This window comes from Mixophyes fleayi, chromosome 9 (genome assembly GCF_038048845.1).
Source record: "Mixophyes fleayi isolate aMixFle1 chromosome 9, aMixFle1.hap1, whole genome shotgun sequence".
NCBI lineage: Eukaryota > Metazoa > Chordata > Amphibia > Anura > Limnodynastidae > Mixophyes > Mixophyes fleayi.
Window position 1 is genome coordinate 9,198,041 of NC_134410.1, and position 21,668 is coordinate 9,219,708.

At 41.9% G+C, this 21,668-nt stretch overlaps 1 protein-coding gene across 5 annotated transcripts in view; it reads right to left on the reverse strand.

Annotated features, from left to right (window-relative positions):
- DIAPH2 (diaphanous related formin 2) overlaps window positions 1-21,668 on the reverse strand; it is an 828,187-nt gene that overhangs the window by 581,444 nt on the left and 225,075 nt on the right. For all 5 annotated transcript variants that reach the window (XM_075186343.1, XM_075186345.1, XM_075186342.1 and 2 more), the window contains 5 exons: window positions 21,404-21,522; window positions 17,508-17,624; window positions 13,183-13,301; window positions 11,606-11,670; window positions 6,102-6,206 (listed from right to left, as the gene is read on the reverse strand). In XM_075186343.1, the coding sequence (XP_075042444.1) occupies window positions 6,102-6,206; window positions 11,606-11,670; window positions 13,183-13,301; window positions 17,508-17,624; window positions 21,404-21,522 (525 nt within the window). The remainder of the gene's footprint in view (window positions 1-6,101; window positions 6,207-11,605; window positions 11,671-13,182; window positions 13,302-17,507; window positions 17,625-21,403; window positions 21,523-21,668) is intronic.

Here is a 21,668-nt window from a genome sequence, read left to right on the forward strand (position 1 = left end):
CACCCCCCCCAAAGGGCTAACCAAGCTCACAGTCACACCCCTAACTTGACATGGTCATGCCCCCAATAGGGCACCCCCATGACCCCCTTTTTAGGAGGCGTGGCTATGTGCCCATTCAGGAAACTAAATTATTGGGATGCATGGTGTAACTTTAATATAAGCTGGTTCTTTAATAGGGCAAAATATGCATGCTCACTGCTACAGCTCACATTAAGATGTACTAGATTAGGTCACTGATTATTCTGCATAATGATTCCCAGAAATACTAAACACTCATCTATCACTGCATAACCACAGTTATTAAGACCGGCTCATCCTATTCTATATCAGCTCATAAGACATTTTGACAAAAAGTCTAACGTCCATATGAAATGGTCCAGGAAGGTCTATAAAAAAAAATAAAAAAAAAATAGTAAAGTTATTTTTAAAAATGTGAAGCTGTTTATCTGTAAATATGGGTGGGGGGAAACATAGATTCAGCGTCTGTTGTAGACTGATCGTCATTTGCTTTAAAGCATTTTTTTTTTTTTTTTACAAGCTCGTGTTTCAAATCTCCGATGGCTCGTACACATCTCTAAGTTCATGGCTCCACGAAGTCCAGAGACGCAACTCATTAAACGCTAATGCATTCAGGATTATTGTAATGTGATTTAGAAAGCAACTTTCTGATTGTTCACAAGTTCTTTAGGGTTTCTATTACAACGGAGAAACTTGATTAAAGGAACTTCTCCATCGCCGAGGATCCTAAGTCGTTTCTTAATCGCGTCTTTCCTGAAAGGACCGAGCGAAGTGAACTCGTGTGGAAATTAGTCATAATGTATTATAAGTGGGGATTAGAGTGAGGATATCTTACACTGGGGTCCAACCTTGTTTCATACAGATATTTACATTGTTTCATTGAATCCAACCTCTCCTTATAACCATGTGACTGATGTGAGTGAGTTCTCTGTACAGCGCTGTGGAATTAGTGGCGCTATATAAATAGCTGCTGCTGATGATAACAAAAGATCTGCTGCATTCCGATTGGTCCTCTCTCATCACGTCTACCCTTCACTCTAGACCTCCCTCCTGGCTTCTCATTCCCTCCCCCAGCATCTCTCACATTCTATAGGCCGTCTCTTGTCTTACACCATTACCCACCTTAGCGGTTTTACTCCCCGCGGTTTAAATGCCCTCGTTCCCTCTCTGCCCACATCTTGCTTCTCATTTGTTCCATTTAGATCTTTAGCGCAATCACCAGGGGCTGTTCTCTCTTGTATATTGCACTAGTATGTGATATCTGTGCACATCTTACACAATATACAATTCTGCCTAAAATGTTGGTGCTTAATATTATAAAATGCTGGATAATATTAATAGCAATAATAAAAATAACATTAATATGATTATTATGTATACTACTACTAATAATAATGAAAGTCAGTTTAGGGTTCCAGTGATAGTTGTACCTCAACTCAGTCCATTTTATTTAGGGTTTCTGAAAGGGATCTTATATATGAAGAATACCCAGGTAAAGGTAGTTTTTAAAGTGTCATGTCTGAAGTACACACCTGGAAAGCCTAAGAAACTTCACAAACAACTTTTCCTCTATGTCCTCCTATGCACAGACACAATCATGCCCACCTACAGCTGATAACCCCTCTGAGGACAGTGAGCAACAATTGCGCCACATCAGTGTATCTAGAGAGGCACTGATGGTTCAATAGGCTGACTAGACTACAGCCTAGGGTGCAAGGCTATCGTGGGGGGGGGGGGGAGGGAGCAAAATCGTGACAGGGAAAGGTATAAACTGAGATACATTTTAAAATATAAGAGAATAATTGTTCTCCAAAGTGATGAGAAAACATTAAAAGAAAAAAAAATGTGGTAAGGTTTCAATCTTGACATATTCCCATGGTAAAGGCTGAAGACCATGACAAGTCTCCCTTCACATCTTCTCCGTAGGTAGCGCTCATTCACGCCTCCGTTCGGCTATACAGTTATGATGGTAATGAAAACTAAATGGGTGACAAAGATTTTCGAAAGCAGAGGAACATAAACCTTGGTTATGTCTAGAGATGGGCGGGTCCGGTTCTCCGAGAACCGAACCCACCCGAACTTTGGGTATCCGAGTACCGAGCTGAGCAGCTCGGTACTCTCCCGCCAATTCCGAATCCAAATCGAGGCCGAACGTCATTGTGACGTCGTCGGATCTCGGGACTCGGTTCTCGCGATACTTCAACTTTATAAATACACGCCTCCACAGCAATCCATCGCCATTTGACAGAGGGAGAGAGCAGGGTGTAGTCATAGGCTAATTAGAGCAGGGACAGAGAAAGAATACAATATTGTTCTTGCAATTGCTCTAACCAAAATCGCTAGTGCAGAGAGGAGGATAGAGGTTTATTATTTTTTCTTCATATTTGGCACTCCCCAGCGCTTTTGGGTTGTCCCCCATAATTGTGCATTAATATTTCTGGCTGTCAAAAGTCATATCTGTCAGCAGTATCTACTCAATAAATGTTAGCACTCCTCAGTGTTTTTGGGGTGTCCTCTCTAATTGTGCATTAATATTTCTGGCTGTCAAAAGTCATATCTGTCAGCAGTATCTACTCAATAATTTTAAGCACTCCTCAGTGTTTTTGGGGTGTCCTCTCTAATTGTGCATTAATATTTCTGGCTGTCAAAAGTCATATCTGTCAGCAGTATCTACTCAATAATTTTAAGCACTCCTCAGTGTTTTTGGGGTGTCCTCTCTAATTGTGCATTAATATTTCTGGCTGTCAAAAGTCATATCTGTCAGCAGTATCTACTCAATAAATTTTAGCACTCCTCTGTGTTTTTGGGGTGTCCTCCCTAATTGTGCATTAATATTTCTGGCTGTCAAAAGTCATATCTGTCAGCAGTATCTACTCAATAAATGTTAGCACTCCTCAGTGTTTTTGGGGTGTCCTCTCTAATTGTGCATTAATATTTCTGGCTGTCAAAAGCCATATCTGTCAGCAGTATCTACTCAATAATTTTAAGCACTCCTCAGTGTTTTTGGGGTGTCCTCTCTAATTGTGCATTAATATTTCTGGCTGTCAAAAGTCATATCTGTCAGCAGTATCTACTCAATAAATTTTAGCACTCCTCTGTGTTTTTGGGGTGTCCTCCCTAATTGTGCATTAATATTTCTGGCTGTCAAAAGTCATATCTGTCAGCAGTATCTACTCAATAATTTGTAGCACTCCTCAGTGTTTTTGGGGTGTCCTCCCTAATTGTGCATTAATATTTCTGGCTGTCAAAAGTCATATCTGTCAGCAGTATCTACTCAATAATTTGTAGCACTCCTCAGTGTTTTTGGGGTGTCCTCCCTAATTGTGCATTAATATTTCTGGCTGTCAAAAGTCATATCTGTCAGCAGTATCTACTCAATAATTTGTAGCACTCCTCAGTGTTTTTGGGGTGTCCTCCCTAATTGTGCATTAATATTTCTGGCTGTCAAAAGTCATATCTGTCAGCAGTATCTACTCAATAATTTTTAGCACTCCTCAGTGTTTTTGGGGTGTCCTCCCTAATTGTGCATTAATATTTCTGGCTGTCAAAAGTCATATCTGTCAGCAGTATCTACTCAATAATTTTTAGCACTCCTCAGTGGTTTGCGCTCAGAATGGATTCAAAGCAGTCCACATATGATCTAAATGAGCAACCAGGTTCTGTCACCAGTCCTGATGTTAGTGTTCCCAGTACGTCATCTGGCCAAGGCGATGTCAAACAACAGAGTGTTTTCAAATTAGTGCAAAAAACAAAAACCAAAAAAAAATTTACTGTATTGAAGCGAAAAAGAAGTGTAACTGAGCAAAAGTTAAGTGACGATAAAAAAAAAATTGCAAGCATGCCATTCTACACACGCAGTGGCAAAGAGAGAATGAGGCCTTCACCTTTGGCTATTAGTGGCAGATCCCAAAAAGTTACCCAGGCTACAATTGGTGCACAACTACTGTTACGCGTCAAAGCTGAGCTGCAAGATACCAGTGAGGCATTACAGGAGAATATTTGCTCTGATTCACAAATGACAACAATCCCTGTGGAGAGTCCATCCAACAGTGGGATGTCTAATCGTGAGCATTCTGCTGATGTGTGCCTTAATAGCCCGAGTGTAGCCGGTGATACCCAAATTGAGGATGCCACTTTGGAATTAGAAGAGGATGAGGGGGAGATTTGTGTAGGCGACGAGGGCGCTAATGATGATGTTGATGATTATGATGCAGACAGATACCAAATTGCCTTTCTCAATTTCTATTTATATTCTAGATTATATAACGGCTGAATAGTTTTCTATTTTACTCCTAGTGGAGAGAGGATCTGATGCAGACAGATACCAAACTGCCTTTGTCCATTTCAATTTATATTGTACAGTCTATAATGGCTGAATTTTTTAGTATTTTATACAAGTGGAGGGGGGGCTAGAGAGACAGAAACCAAACTGGCTTTCTCCATGTCAATTAATATTGTACAGTCTATAATGGCTGAATTTTTTGGTATTTTATACAAGTGGAGGGGGGCCTAGAGAGACAGAGTGACCCCAAACTGTCTTTCTCCATGTCAATTAATATTGTACAGTCTATAATGGCTGAATTTTTTAGTATTTTATACAAGTGGAGGGGGGCCTAGAGAGACAGAAACCAAACTGGCTTTCTCCATGTCAATTAATATTGTACAGTCTATAATGGCTGAATTTTTTGCTATTTTATACAAGTGGAGGGGGGCCTTGAGAGACAGAAAGCAAACTGGCTTTTTCCATTTCTTTACATATTTAACTATAAGTGTAGGGTGTAATATACATTCAAAGACGATGGCTGCATTGCCAATATGCATAGATGGAGAGGAAGACAATCTGTTTTGTGTGTAGAATAGGCCTACCAACGAAGAATTAAACTGTTTTTTTGGATGATTTATTACCTCAACAATTAGATTACTTGTCTCTAAAACAGTTGGAGCACTAAATTGGGTTAATTTAGGCCCAAAAACATGGATTTTCCCAAAAAATAGCAAAACAAAACCAAACAAAACCAAAACCAAAACCAAAACACGCAATGGCGGTTTTGCAAAACCAAAACCAAAACCAAAACACGACGGTAATCCAGATCCAAAACCGAATCCAAAACCAAAACACGGGGGTCAGTGACCATCTCTAGTTATGTCTATCCCCAGGCATGTTTAAACTGCTCTACTGTATTAGCCTCTACCACCTTTGATGAAGCCTATTCCACCTGTCCACTACCCTTTCTGTGAAGTAGTTTTCCTCACATTTCCTCTGAACCTACTTCCCCCCAGTGTCAGTGCATGTCCTTGTGTTCTAATACTTCTCTTCCCCCCCAGTGTCAGTGCATGTCCTCGTGTTCTAATACTTCTCTTACCTCCAGTGTCAGTACATGTCCTCGTGTTCTAATACTTCTCTTCCCCCCCAGTGTCAGTACATGTCCTCGTGTTCTAATACTTCTCTTCCCCCCAGTGTCAGTACATGTCCTCGTGTTCTAATACTTCTCTTCCCCCCAGTGTCAGTGCATGTCCTCGTGTTCTAATACTTCTCTTCCCCCCAGTGTCAGTGCATGTCCTCCTGTTCTAATACTTCTCTCTTCCTTTGTAGAATGTTTCCCTCCTGCACCTTGTTATAACCCTTGACAGTTTCTATCATGTCCCCCTTTGCCTTCTCTGCTGCAAACGAAACATATTAAGATCATTTAGTCTTTCCGGGTAAGTTTTGTGCTGTAGGCCATGCACCATTTTAGTTGCCCTTCTTTGTACAGTCTGTAATGTATTTATATCCTTCTGGAGATACGGCCTCCAGAACTGAACACAGTATTCTAGATGAGGCCGTACTTTTCCCCTGGCATCAAAGTGAATCATATCAATGGTTGCGTTAAATGTCATAATCAAAATTAGACTTAATAAACACGTGCGTATGACAGAATTCCTTTTAGAAGTCGCTTGGTCAGCAAGAGTTAAGTCTTTGGGCAATAAAGGGTTAAGATACGCCAAGACAATTTTAGGTTTTATACGGAAACCTCTATCAGGGTGTATGGTGAATTTTCCTAACATACATAAGTCATACACAAGTTTACATTTTGCTGTAATACCTGCGTCCGCAGCTGCTGGACCTCACTCTCCAGCTCTTTGATCTTCTCCTCTCGTTTCTGAAGTTCGGCCTGGGCCTCCTGACGCGCCGAGAACTCTTCATCGTACTGCAAAGATCAGAGCATAAAGTCATCATTTCCAATAGACTCCGCGCTAAGCGTTCAAGGGGTGTGGGGGAGGGGGGACTTTAAAATGTTGCGGCTTTGAAAAGGGTTTTGAAGAATAACAACACGGTGAATGCACTCTGACAATAAATTACTCTCGTAACGCTCATTACAGCAATGTGCTGTATACATGAATTCAATTAATTGAGAATGTTTTCAACAAACAAGTACCCGTGGCTGTCACCCAGGAGTTGTGATAGAAAAAGACCCCCCGGGTGAGCAGACTGGAGGATAAAGCCAACACATTGTTCTATGACAGAATAATCTCTGTTGCTTATAAAACAACCCAGTCTTCGGCTCCCTCAATGTATAAGAAAACAGTCACTAAAACACAGGACTAGGTATTTTTACGTGTTACCTGCACTACCAGCTATGGAAAAGATTTTACTAACGTGTCCCCTTCCTCTAGATCACACCTGGCCAACCTGTGGCTCTCCAGGTGGAACTACAAGCCCCAACATGCTTCGCCAGTAGATTGATAGGCTATACCTGGCAAAGCATGCTGGGAATTGTAGCTTCACACACCTGGAGAGCCACAGGTTGGCCAGGCCTGCCGATCATGGAGCTTCAGGGGGCTGATACATGTAGTTGTTCTTCTTACAGCCCCAGAGATTGTAACTAGGGAAGGAACGGCTACAGGCTGCCGGATACCCAGGATAACACAACCCTGTTAGGCATCGTCTTTGACACTCACAAATTTTGCATTACTCTCATGAACTCTTGCATGTGAAAATGTCCTACAGAATTAAGGTCGCCCCGAAACCTCCAAAAGAATGCCAAACCACCTCAACATTTGTCTTTTAGCTCTCGGTCCCACCAACTTTCTCCCAGACTAGGAATTTGTGCACACGCGTATTTTATATCAGCATACAGAAGTGGTATATCCATTAAGAGGAAACAGGTATTCAGAGTTAAATGTTTACATTTGTTCCTCGGCCCTGTAGCTGGGCCAGACCTTGTATTAAAAGGGGTTTGTCCACTTTGGTCCTTTTCCCTGTTAGGGAAACAGAGTGTCCCCAGTTCTACAAAACTCTCCTTCTTACAACAACATCACAGCCATTTATTTATCTCCCTGAGCTCCATTGTCTTTCAGATGTGGCGCAGAGAGTATTCCAGTCCCTTAAATCACTTTTGAGGGCTGTCAATCCACCTCTAACTTTGCCATTGGTCCTGATATGTACCATAACTGATGGGGTTCCTCTCAACCCTTCCCAACAATCTATGAACCAAAAACACTGTGTGCCGCACCCAAGCACCCAGAAAACAGAGCACTTTTCGAAAATGAACGGTCCGGGTGACAGAATACACTACCTGTCCTCCTAATATCTGAATCCCCTTTCACCTGCACCTGTCTGGCTCTCACATTACCTCCTGTTCCCACCTGTATTGGAGCAGTCACTCCCATGTTTGTTAGTTGAAGTCTCCTGCTGCTGCAACACTTCTGAATTGGCATACCATATATCAGAATACTTGGCATATGTATTGGGGAATAAATTCCATGACAACTCTTCTCACAGCCTTTCGTTTACTGTGACCCAGCTTCCGACCTCAGGATCCTGCTCTTCCCCGTCTCCACCTGCTTCTACACTGACCCCAACCAGCACCTGCTCAGTGAGCAGCAACTTCCTCTCCATGTTGTCAATGGACCTCAGCGTTGCCAGTTGCTCATTTAGATTCAGTATTCAGTATCTAGGCATCCAGATGAGCAACAAGCTCACATCTTGGACAGCTGTGTTCGCCTTGTTGCAGTAGTGCATACATAGCATCTGATAAGTTTCACTTCCCCCTGAAGCTTCTTCTGCCTCTGCAACCCCTTCCCAACATCTCTGCCTTGGTTCCTCACAACCGTCTGCTACCACACCATCGTGGACCTCATATTATGTTTTTAGAATCCACTACTATGTACTTCTACTTCACTGAGTTCTTTCTGTCTCCCCACAATGCTCCATAACTAAGCTCTCAGGGGCATCTCTACCACCAGGGCCTGATTAAGGGTCACAGCCAGCCTAGGATAATACACCGGTGCCCCCCCCCCCCCTTGACGATCCCCTCCTCAGTCACTTCATTAACCCCTCCCAGTCACCAGTCACTTCCTTAACCCCCCTTAGTCACTCCATGAACTCCTCCCTCAGTCACTTCATTAACTGGTGTGGTCATGTGATCATCTCACATGACCACTCTCAGCTTAGCACTGCAGCTGTACTGACAGGGCAGCTAACACCATTGAATGTGCTGTTGACTGCCTGCATCAGTGTGATTGGATACTCTGACAGTCGAAACCGCCCTCTTGGGACCAGGGGCGGCCCGATCACTGAGGAGGCAGCGCAGACATTTTAAGTAGAAAATATTTTTATTTTTAAAAAAATAAAGAAAAATGCTTGTTAATTGTGCCGGAGCTGCTCCCCCCATTGATCCAGCGCCCCAGGCTGCAGCCTGAACAGCCTAATGGTTGATCAGACCCTGTCTACCACATTTCACATGTCTGTCCTCTATCCGTCTACCTCACATCTGGTGCCGATTTCTTTCAGTATGCCATGCGATTTGTTCTATTAATTGCACCATACATTTATTGTTCTGCTCATCTGTACCCTTGCACCTATTACTCTTTCTGTTCTCATGTATCTCATTTAAGTGATATATGTCAGTTATGTCCGGCACTAAGGGTTCTGTGATTCCACACAAATAAGTGATGATTTCTAATTATGGATCATACCCAATTATGGATCATTAGAAATGATGAATGCAATATAAGAGTTTCGAACCTCAGAGTATTAATACAGTAATGCTAGAGTACTGATAGACTAAAGCTATGAATACTTTAAAAAAAAAAGAATAAAAATAAATATGAAAGCGAATTTTACAGCAACTGATCACATAGAATAACATGTAACAATCTACATTACTCTCCTCATCCCTTGTGCTGAGCTATGTCCTTGTGTTAAACTCTGCACTTATCACAACAAATGCACTTTTCACACAGTTACCAGGAACACCAGAGACCTCGCTCGGATCTGGAGCTTTGCTGAGTTTTGCACTTAATATGTAGCCTCAGTTGGAAGCTGACAAACTGTTGGTGTCTGGGGTGGCTCTAATTGCCCAAAATAGCTTTGCAAAGCGTCAATGAAAAGCATATTTTTCCCTCTATAAAATGCAATAAAAATAAGATTTTATAAAACAAGAATTTATTTTTTGATGCTTGTAAAATATATATATATTTTTCTGTCCTGAAAATAATTTGAGGGCAAAAAGGCTCCTTCCTGAAATTTCCTATCAGAGCATTGTTTATATATATAAATGTTAAGAAAGATCACAAATACATTTGTAGGTCTTTGAAACATTATGTTCCTCAGTATATTAAAAGTAACTTAAATACCATTGAGCCGAAATACTTTTGATCTAGAACTGATTTTGCATTCTATTTTCATACCACCCAGTCTATCTTTTCTTCTGGTCTTTGTGTATAATCCCTGTGCACCTTTCACTCATTGTACAGTGTTGTGTACATTCCTGCTGCTTTAAAATACTGTATGTAACACCCTATATATTAAACTTTATTTATAGGGCATCAAATGAGGTCCCCACGCTGTATAGAGGGCAAACAACAAGACAGTACAATACAGTATACAAATATCACTACAACTCTCCACACAGCTACTGGGGTACAAGGGGTATATTCAGCACAGGCTGAACCTGTGCCCATTAGCGTGGGGGCAACAAACAGGTTTAGGGACACTGAAAGAGGTACAAAGACAACGGAGGAGGAGCGGGGTTGATGGGCAGAGAGCCCAAGGAGGAGGGGAGCAGTGTAGCTGGTGAGCAAAAGTTATAGCTAATGAGAACAGGAGGGAAGAGGGTCCTGATCATTAGAGCTTACAATCTAAAGGGAAAAGAGCAGACTAACGGTTGACACATGGGGGTGAGCCAATGTAAGGGGATCTGAGGGCAAGAAGCAAGAGTAGGGGGAGATTGAAGATGATATAGGTTGTGGTATACTACATGGTGAGATGGTTAAGTGGAAGACTGGTAGCCTTTTATAAACAGGTGGGTTTTCAACCCATTTGAAGCTATATAGACTAGGGGATAGTCTGATAGAACGATGAGGTTAACTAGGAGTACTGCCCCGGGGAAGGTTCGGAAATAAGCAGCGGGATCGTAGAATTAAAACAGAGTTCAGCCCATCCAGTAGAGAGCTCAAGCTAGAGACAGAAATTCAATAAATTCTAGTGATGAGCATATGTTAAGAGACTGGAGATTCTTCTCAATAGACAGAGGTCAGAACTTGGTTAGTCTAACTAATCATCTTTTATGGAGACCCGAGAAGCTATAGAGAGGTGTACAGTCTCTGTGCCAATTCCGAGACCCAGTCTTTGAGATAGCCGTGACCTTGTCCGGTCGTTGGCTAGTGTGTGCAAAGTGGAGGCGAGGCAGAGCACCAACTGGGAGACTAACAAGAGTCAAGAGGAGACGCAGAGACAGTGGGTACATTTATGGGCATGCTACGAACGACAGTCTGAAAGCTGCTGTTAGATGACAAAGACCCCAATCCCGTGAATGAGGAGTGGGATTCATAACAGAGAGAGAGGGATAAGGGACATTAAATGACCTGAGAGTGTGGAGCTCAGGAGAGGAAGCTGCTACAGGGGACTGTACACAGGTGGAGACTATTTATCCTCAAGGCATGAAGTGTCAGCTCTTGAGTAAAAACATTATTATACTGTTATAAAGTATTGCCGACACGTTTATGCAGGAGGTGTTTAATAAAGAATGGATTTCATCACAGGACAATATTGTACCCATGATTATCTAAAGTGTATGGGTGCATTTATAATAGTCCATTATCTACCCCTAGCTTTCTAAGGGGGTTTGGGAATCTCTATGCTGCCTTGTATACGGTATACGGATAAATGTGCACATTCGTACAAAACTAAAATGCGCTCCGTGCCCACATATTGTGCTGTTAGTGAACGAACCTCAATCTGTGTTAAAGTTTAGCTATAAAAAGAATTGATTGATTGATCCCGTTACATTCAGGATATTGCATTAGCGAAACATAACAATAGAGGTTTGCAGAATATTACCCTTAATGTCCTCAGCTATTTAAGCAGTAGATCTTTGTTAAAATAATACAATAAACCCTGAAGTCAGCAGCATTGACCCGATACGTCAATATTGACCTTTGTGATCCTGACAAGGTTCGTGTTAAAATGCTGCCAAACATTGATTCGAACAGCAAATCAATAGCTGTCTCCATCCTAGCAGGAAAAAACAGCCTTTCCAGAAGTGTCCATATCACAGAAAAACCAATTGTCTAGGATTTAAATGACCGTGATGAATGGATTCACCTTCTTGGAAAACTCTGACGCTTTCTGTTCACTTTCTTCAACTTTAGCCTTATCCACCAAGGTGTCTGCAGAAACAGAAAAACAATGTCACATTGTATCCGGATTATGTCAACGTAAGCGGCATTGGCGTTATGGTGAGACGTGATGAAGGGATAAAGATAACTATCTGGCAGTAAGTGAGAATTGCAAATGAGGAGAAAAGATGAGGGTCCATGTATGTACACATCTCAGCGCTATCCCATCATAGGGGTATATGTCCAGGGTCAAAGTACCTATTGTGCTGATTTTTCAAACCCGGATATCCACGGATAAATAGGAAAATTAAAAAAGAATGTGGGATTGGAACAACCTGTAGCCAATCAGAACACTACTATGTTAACAGCAGCACCGTATATTTCAGCTCAGACATGTTTTTCGTGTGTCAATGAGCAGTCACATTGTAGCAAAAGGGACTAGACCAATATGTAGGTAATCTGAGCCTCTAAACCAGAGGTATTCAAACTCAGTCCTCAGGCATTGGCAAACGCAGTATTTGTACAGGGGGGTTTCCACAACACGCCGCCAGTGGGCGTGGCTATAATATTAGACAGTGCTTGGCTGCCCTCCAACTCTTCCTATCCCTATAATATACATGGGCAATGCTGCGTGCACTACTGTTAGATGCGCGCAGCTCTCCCTTTTCAAGCAGATCCGTGTGAAGTGGGGGCAGGGTCCAGCCACCTCAATTATACAGTGGGGGGTTTCCAGGCACTAGAACCCCCCTCTCGGTTTGCCTATGTCAGGAGCTTCCAACAGGTCATGTTATTTGGATATTTGTTTGTAGAAACAGGTGTGATAATTACTGGCCCAGCCAAAAAGATTAACTCACCTATGCATGACTAAAGAAATCCTGAAAACATGAACTGTTGGTCGTCCTTGAGGACTGAGTCTGGACACCTATGATTTAAACATCATCAGCAGCACAGAGTAGTGACCTAGTTACTATACTCAATATGAGAAGGGCAACAAGCCTTGGAGGGGGGAATTCTATCGCCGGCGTTGTGGCGCGCGGACATTGCGCCACGCATATTGCTGTCAATTATGGTAGAAATCTCCACTCATTTTTCCCTTACAGCTCTTTGGGGTGCCAGGAAAAATGAGTGAAGATTTCTGACAAATCTCCGCAATGAAGTGTCTCCCGGATGTCTTGCGACTAATTGAATACTCCCCTCCCCCATAGTGTTTCATAATAAGCAGAATTCATTTAATTAAGTGTATTAATCCAATTATATTTTATAGATGAAATATCTACAACAACTTTGCTATAGGCAATGTACAACATATAGCAGGTCATTGCATTTTGCTTTTAGCTGCACAGTCATCATAAAACAGATATTGTAATGTAATAATGTTTCAGAGGTAGTATTGGGGAACAAATAACAACAGCATGCAAAGTTGTTACATATCTTTGGTAAAAATAATATTAATTATGACTTCATAGTGTATCAACGTTATTGAAAAAAAAGAAAAAAAAACTTTCTGAAAAAACATTTCTAAAAACAAATTAATTTGCCTGCGTCATATTAATGGCCACTTACCAACTAACTGAGTGAAGTCTACATCCAATCTGCCTTTATATTTGAAGTCTGGATCCATTCCACCGCATTGTAATACGATTTGTCCAACACATTCATCAATTACTTTATAGTATTGCGGCCTGACGTTGAACAGAACAATAATTAATTGTTAGGCTCAAATTTAGGTCAACATTCTGTCAAGTATTGTATAAAAATAATCAAAGTAAAAATAGCATACATATTAATTAAGATCAGAAAGTAATCTTAAAATTATGTTTTTCTTTGCAAAAACTATAAATAAAACAAACGAACAAATAAACTAATAAATACACAAAAAGTCACCAATTAAAGCGGCATCTATAAACTTGTCAGCTTTTCAGGTAGTTATATTATGAAGTTTTGTCTATTTTCCAATCCACAGCAGCCCCCCACACTCCATCTGCTGTAAGACCTCAACAATTAGGGACATTTATGACAGTAAATATACTAGTGTGCAGGAAAAATGCAGTGTTGCCCATAGCAACCAATCAGATTCTAGCTGCCATTTTTGTAGGACAGGGTAAACAATGAAAGCCAACACCTGATTGGTTGCTGTGGGAAACACCAATTTCCCTGTTCTTTGATGTTCATATATGCCCCTCACGGTTTTTGCTATAATGTACCTCATGCCAACTTACAGTTTACAGCTATTTTATGAGCTGGACTTGTACTTAGCTTATCAATTCATTAGGGACCAGTGACATTGCTAAACATCAATATTGGTTCAAAATGGCTGCCTTCACTTTGAGTAGATGGATACACTTTAATAAAGGAGAATAGCACATTATTTGGCCCAATCAGAGGTTTGCTGTGGTTTTATTAAGCTACAATTGTCTTTCAGGACTGTTTTTCCAGGTGCTTAACATTTACCAAAAACTAAAAATGTTTTTATGGTATCGGTGACTAACAGACACCCTCTACTCATGGTACAGTATAGTCTATTTAGAGGCGAAGTCTTATATTAGTGTGAAGTGTTCACATCTAATTGATTTTTTTTGTTTGAAAAGGAAACAATAAATCAAAATTTGGTTGCTATGTAAAAATCAAATTACAGTCCTTAACCCATTCATCCTGTTCTAATGAACTATTCAATAATGAAACAAAGCAAAGCCGTGTGTTCATTACGACAAGATGTAATCTGCATATAGGGTGGAGGCATCGGCAACGATAACGGCCTAACGCGTTTCTCCATCATCTGCCGTAATAAAAATACAATAGTCAGGAGAAACCGACACTTAAAGCTGAGAACTCATTTTACGGGAAGGAAGAAGATGTTAATCATTGCATACAAAGCAGTATCCACGGATATTGTAGTATCTACAGATGACTGTATTTGAATATTCAAAATTCACATCTGTCCCTTTTGTTATTTTGCAAATGTCTTGGAGAAATGAGGGATGTTTTACGACAGGCGTTGGGAGTATGTGTGATCTGAATATGGAGTTGGAACAGATAAAAATAGTCTAAGTGGGGAAACGACTATATTGCAGAAGAGCTTAGAGCTATTAATCTTGGGGCACAATTGCTTTTCTCCTTAAATATTAGAGGGTGAAGGTTTCATAATTACTCCTATAGGAATTCCTGTAGTTCTTTACCTAAGGCTGCAAATGTACCGTCCTGGGGTGATCAAATTATGACTGCAAAGTGGAAAGTTTCAGTTCAATAATAGTTCTATATCCAAAGGGCTTTTGTGAAATAATGAACCTGACACCAATTAATTTTATTTATTAAGAAACCTATGGATGGGTATTGCCGATAGTCACCACATGTCATGAAGAAACACAGACCATTATGTTGGGTTTAAAGTGGCATAAAGATATTTAACATACTTTTTTAAATTATTCAAATCATTCAGAGTGAAATCACTATTAAAAAAGGAATGTTATGGAATACAGCTAATTATTTTTAAAGTTGGTTATTATAGTGGAAGTGGGTCATTAATAAAATGACTGGTAGACTTGGTGGGGTATTCGTCTGCTATGTTATAGCAAGCACTCAATTGTGACGTACAATGCACTATTATCACTTAAACAGCAAAGCAAAAATAAACCAAAAACAACAACATAAGAAAAGAAAATCAACAAACTGTGTATATGGAAATCATAAATTTAGCAAACTTTCTAAAAAGCAAAAGTGGAGGTGTTGTCCATAGCAACCAATCAGATTCTAGCTCTCACTGTTCTAGAATGTACTAGATAAATGATATAATCTGATTGGTCTATATTTGACCAGGGATCCAAACTATTGCCTGTCGGGCTCGCCAGTTGTGCTCTCTGGCCGCACATCACTAAGTTGGCCACGGACATAGAGTCTATTCAGAAGCTATTAATGTGTGTTCTCTGTTTAAGGGTGTGTCTATATTGGTGACAGCCTTTGTTATGGCATTAACTGCTATAGTATTATATAATACAGTATCTCAGTAAATATTTTCGTAGACCCAACTTTGAGTGAAAATGCTGATACCTCTTTAAAGAACAATTCCTATACCTCAACCCACAGAATATTCCTTCCTCTGCTGCTAATATAGGAACGACATGCTTATAAATATTGATGCCGTATATGAGAGATATTTGACATCTATTTCATGGTTATTACATTGCTGTCAATAACAACTCTTCAATGTCATTAAGAAACCAAGGTGATTTTTTTCCCCTTATTTATTTTTATTAATAGAATTGGTTTATGTAAAAAACTAACAGGCCCTATTGATTTTCTGGCACATGCGAACATAACCTTCAAGAAAATAAGAGCTGGAACCATAAGCCTTGGTGAATATAATTCATTACAAATTCAATTTGCATCTCATATATAAAAAAAAAAAAAACAGGTTTAAATAACATAGCAATAATGTCATGTTGAACTCAGTGAATGCATACTTAAAAAGAGACGATAAATCTCAGCTCCATGCAGAACAGTATACTAGCCGACACCGCGGCGGTGAAAATCAAGAGGCATTTGCTTGCGCTGTTAGCCTGCACAGGCAATGGATAGCCATGCCTCAATTTGCTGAGACCATGCCCAAATCTGACCTTGCCATGCCCATTTGTGGACAAGTCACGTCCCTTTGGATGCCAAAAATAGCACGAAAATTGGGACTGTTGGCAGATAGGGAGCTCAGGTTTAGGTTACCACTTGGCCTCTCCTAGCTGAATGTGTTTGAATGGACAACCAGAGTAACTGACAATTGTTTATTTATGGAGCACCAATCACATTGCACCACACTGTACAATGAAATAAAAAATGGTGCCTAATTTATTTATTTTTTTTAATCAATTTTGCTAAAGCCATTTCTAATAATATTAGTTTTTAGGTGGGCATCCCAACATTTGCTGTATTTACTGCGACAGAGTCCAAGCACTTCAGGGGCAAACTCAGGATGTGTAGAGGGGGGTGTCCACACCACGCTAACAGTGGGTGTGACCAGCATGCATGGGGGTGTGGCTATAATTTTAGACAGTGCTTGGCTGCTCTGCAACTTCTCCTATCCCTATAATATACATGGGCAATGCTGCGTGCACTACTGTTAGGTGCACGCAGCTCTCCCTTTTCAAGCAGAACTGTATGAAGCGGGAGCATGGTCCAGCCACCTCAATTATACAGTGCCCCAGGCTTGGAGGGGGGTTTCAGGCACTAGGAAACTCCCCCTCGGTTTGCCTATGCACTTGCATTGACGGCTTACTTCCATAGTAGGGGAGATCTAACGCAGTAGCTGGAAGACTGTTGGTTAGATACACCATGTCAGATATCCCCTGCTACAGCGAAAGTCATTGAGCACTGAATATGATAGCCAGAAGTCTTGGCTCTATGTCAACGCCGGGACCCTTACGAACAGAGCGAATGGTGGAGGCGTTAGGAAAGTGGCCCCCAATGAAGTGTTATCATTTGAAAGGGCCATAGTCAAATTAATTTTTAAAGTGAAACATCTCTTGAAGTAAATACGTCCAGCTCGCTATTAATATATACGAAAAATAAATGTGTGTAGGATTGAAAAGTTTTGTATAATTTGTTTGTTCCATCTAGATGTCTTTACCTACAAATGAAAAAATGTAAAAAATGTTCTACAACTAATCATTCGCTATCCTTGGGCCACCGCACGCGTCTTTGTGAGACTTAAGGTTACTGGCTACAGCCATTGTTACACGTTAGTGTTGTTAGCGGGACAATGTTCCCATCTGCATTTACCGGGATGAAAGGACAGGTTTGTGAAGGAAATATCTTTGTTCCTTGAGCTTCTTTTTTTTCCCTCTCTCATTATTTCTCCCACACAAAGCCAGAGAACACATAAGGACTTAAACAATTCTTCCTACCTGATGTAATAGTCGTTGCGGATGAGCAGAAAGTGCTGTAGAATGGAAAGCAGGAGAGACTCGGATGCCGTGTCCTTCAGCATATTGTAGAGAAGATGATAGACTTCATTTATGTCAGTGAGCAGAGAGTCAAGGAACATGGTTATACAATGTATGCGTACATACCTAATGTGCAATTGTGTCTCTTAGCAAGGAGAGGGGGTGTGAATCAATTAAGGACATTTATCAATTTGTCATTAGGCCACATAACGGTTGGCATAAATGTGAGACATTATTTAAAGGCACACGAAGGGGAATACAGCCCGTTTGGGAGAAGTCTGGTAGGAGAGTCCTGTAACGGATCAGAAGTAGGAGATGACTTATTATAACTGCGGTAATTGAGATAATAGACAGCTCCAGTTAAGGAACCTCCACCGGACTTCCAGCCAAGGTTGACTCCTAATTTTAAATACAGAGCCCCCCCCTTCTTGGCTTCATAAGTGTATACAGGGGCTTGTTTGTACATAGAAAGGACTTCACAAATGGATATGTCCTGGGGACTATTTGTGGGTGAGTTAATGATAGGATCAAAGGCTGCAATCTATAAATTATCATCATCAGCAGCTATTTATAAAGCACCACTAATTCAGCAGCGCTGTACAGAGAATTCACATCAGCCCCTGCCCCATTGGAGCTTACAGTCTACAGTCCCTTACACAGAGAGAGAGAGAGACTAGGGTCAATTTGATAGCAGTCAATTAACCTACCAATATGTTTTTGGAGTGTGGGAGGAAACCAGAGCACCCAGAGGAAACACGGAGAGAACATACAAACTCCAGCTAAGGCCATGGTCAGGAATTGAACTCATGACCTCAGTGCTGTGAGGCAGAAGTGCTAACCACTGAGCCACCGTGCTGCCAACTTATCACGTGATGCACTCAACAATATTTCTACTGCGCCATCATCGGCTTCATATTACAGTTGGTCGCACTTGCGTTTTTAAAGAGTGGATCATTTAAAGGCCGGGTAGGAGACATTTTTGGATTGCCCAAAAGATAGAAAGCTCTGTGCAGATATACATCATAAAAACACTTACCCAATTTCTTTTGCATTTTTAAAAACTGAATATGACACCTTAAAGCAAATAAAAATCAGCCTAGTTTATCTCACACGACTGCATCCGACAATTTGTACTGAAAAATAAGTGATACATCTCCTGATTGTGAGATCAATGCTAAACGTATTCCGGGGATTACCTGCCCTGCTCTCGTCTACGTTCGGAGACGTGATGTGTCTTGGCTCTGCCTTCATTAAGTTAAAGTGGATAACGCCATAGCTTTAATTCCTATAAGACTCAGCTGCTCAGCTGCTAACACAATGTAAAGTTGTGGATATATTTCAATGCATACCTTGATCCATACTTATCAGCTCTTCCTGTTGACACGGACAGGATACAATCTAAATGGATTTCTTTCTCAGTTGCATATCTGCCTGTGATTGCATCTCTCAGATAATTGACGGTGCTGTGTTTTTATATTCGGATTTTCATATAGGTGGCTCTGTACAGCCTTGAAAACACAGAGTTACCCAGAAAGTGGGATTAACCCTCATATGTATTATGAAGGGGGGCAGCATTTAATTCCATCTAGGACTAATATAATGTCTGTAATTGGTTGTAGGCTGTTCATACAGCAGCTAAGCTGTGAGAGTCATTTAGAAAGGGTTATATGGTGCAATGCTATGTATACATAAATGCTCTTACTTTTATGGGTCTGTATGTGCACAGATCTGTGCATCCAATGTACACTATTATTAATGCCCTGAAGGTGAGGTCCACAAAAGCGTGCAGCAGTAAAAATGTCACCGATAGCTACAATCAGATCTGACCATCGCTTTCATTAACTCATTTTCTCCCAATATACCACTGATTTCATCCATGACTCATATAAATGCTGTCATTATAAATTCAGCAAGCTTTAGAAATGATCGGTCAAGTTGCATATGTGCAAGACCTAGAAGTACTGGGATCCTTTTGTACAGGCTACAAAAAACAACTTATGGTTTCACACATATCCGGATGCGGTATGGTGGAAAGGATACGTATGCCGGGACAGGTGTGGCAGGCGGTTCCTTGGTTTACTTATATATGCCAAGTTCCAGTATTAAACCATTATTAGTTGTATGTCTATATCAGGGGTGGCCAACCCACGGCTCTTTGACTTTATAATTGAGGCTCCTGGCCGGCTCTGTGATATTCTATGGCTGTCATCAATGCTCCGGGTGCCAAAAGCCACAGATCTGACAGCTCAGCTGACCGAAAGCAGCCGCGTCATGTGATCTCCTCTCCTTAATGCAAGGAGGTCACGTTATCTCTGCTATCCAATCAGGGGAGGAGAGTGTGCAGTCTGCTCTCCCTCCTTCCTCTGCGTGGAATGTATGGGGCATGTGCGGAGGCTGATTGGCATGCATGGGGTGTGCGGGGAGGCTGAGTGGCATGTATGGGGTGTGCGGGGAGGCTGAGTGGCAGGTGAGGAGGCTGAGTGGCATGCATGGGGTGTGCGGGGAGGCTGAGTGGCAGGTGAGGAGGCTGAGTGGCATGTATGAGGCATATGGGGAGGCTGAGTGGCATGCATGGGGCATGTGCGGAGGCTGAGTGGCAGGTGAGGAGGCTGAGTGGCAGGCGAGGAGGCTGAGTGGCAGGTGAGGAGGCTGAGTGGCATGCATGGGGCATGTGCGGAGGCTGAGTGGCAGGTGAGGAGGCTGAGTGGCAGGCGAGGAGGCTGAGTGGCAGGTGAGGAGGCTGAGTGGCATGCATGGGGCATGTGCGGAGGCTGAGTGGCAGGTGAGGAGGCTGAGTGGCAGGTGAGGAGGCAGAGTGGCATGCATGGGGCATGTGCAGAGGCTAAGTGGCAGGTGAGGAGGCTGATTAGCATGCATGGGGCATGTGGGGAGACCGATTGGCATCTGGAGAGGCTGAGTGGCATGTGGAGAGGCTGAGTGGCATGCATGGGGCATGTGCGGAGGCTGAATGGCAGGTGAGGAGGCTGAGTGGCAGGCGAGGAGGCTGAGTGGCATGCATGGGGCATGTGCGGAGGCTGAGTGGCAGGTGAGGAGGCTGAGTGGCATGCATGGGGCATGTGCGGAGGCTGAGTGGCAGGTGAGGAGGCTGAGTGGCAGGTGTGGAGGCTGAGTGGCATGCATGGGACATGTGCGGAGGCTGAGTGGCAGGCGAGGAGGCTGAGTGGCATGCATGGGGCATGTGGGGAGGCCGATTGGCATCTGGAGAGGCTGAGTGGCATGTGGAGAGGCTGAGTGGCATGAATGCAGCATGTGGTGAGGTCTGGTGGGAATGTGAAGCAGTCTGAGGGGCATGTTGGCTATTTATGACTTCCCTCCGCAGTGACTGTGGATACAGAGCAGCGTGAGCTACTGTGCAGAGGCTGTACGTACCCTCTGATCCCTCCTCCGCTGGACACAGCAGCGAGGTAAGAGCTGAGTTGATTATTACCATTATTATTATGAACATTTGGCAATGTTCGATATCTTATTTTTCACTTAGCGAGATATTGTAAATTATGCTGTATTTTCAATCTATAGGCGAGCGTTTTGTATGCGCATGTTTACTGTATATGTAATGCACTCATATAAAAGGTAAAGTTGGCTCTTTGCATATCTATGGGTATTTTTTTTGGCTAATAGGCTCCGACCGGTTGGCCACAAAGCATTGGATTGGTTGCCGTGGGTAACAGTAATAGGAAATATTATGTAACATCTCCAACACTGGGGTTATTCAAGCAGCTGTGTATAGCATGGATTACCACCATCAACCTTGAAAACGTGACCTGTTGGTTTCGAGAGAGAGAGCGCAGACGACAAAACAAATATACGACGCACTCAAAATGTTACGAGAAGGATATTCCATTTCTGCTCGGATGTCCCTGAGGCGGTGGGAAAGTTCTAGCAGGTCGTCTTCTTTATTCTCATCAAACACTTTTAACTGAATATCAAGCTCATCATTTTCCTTCTCCTTCAGATTCTGGAAGTTTAAACATAAAAAAAAAAAAAGATGAAACTTTGTATCAAGCACAAAGATCCTGGGGATGAAATAATACTTTCATGCCAATCAATATTCTAAGAGTTGCTCTTTTTGTTACAGTCTTGCAATTAGCATTGATAAGAAAG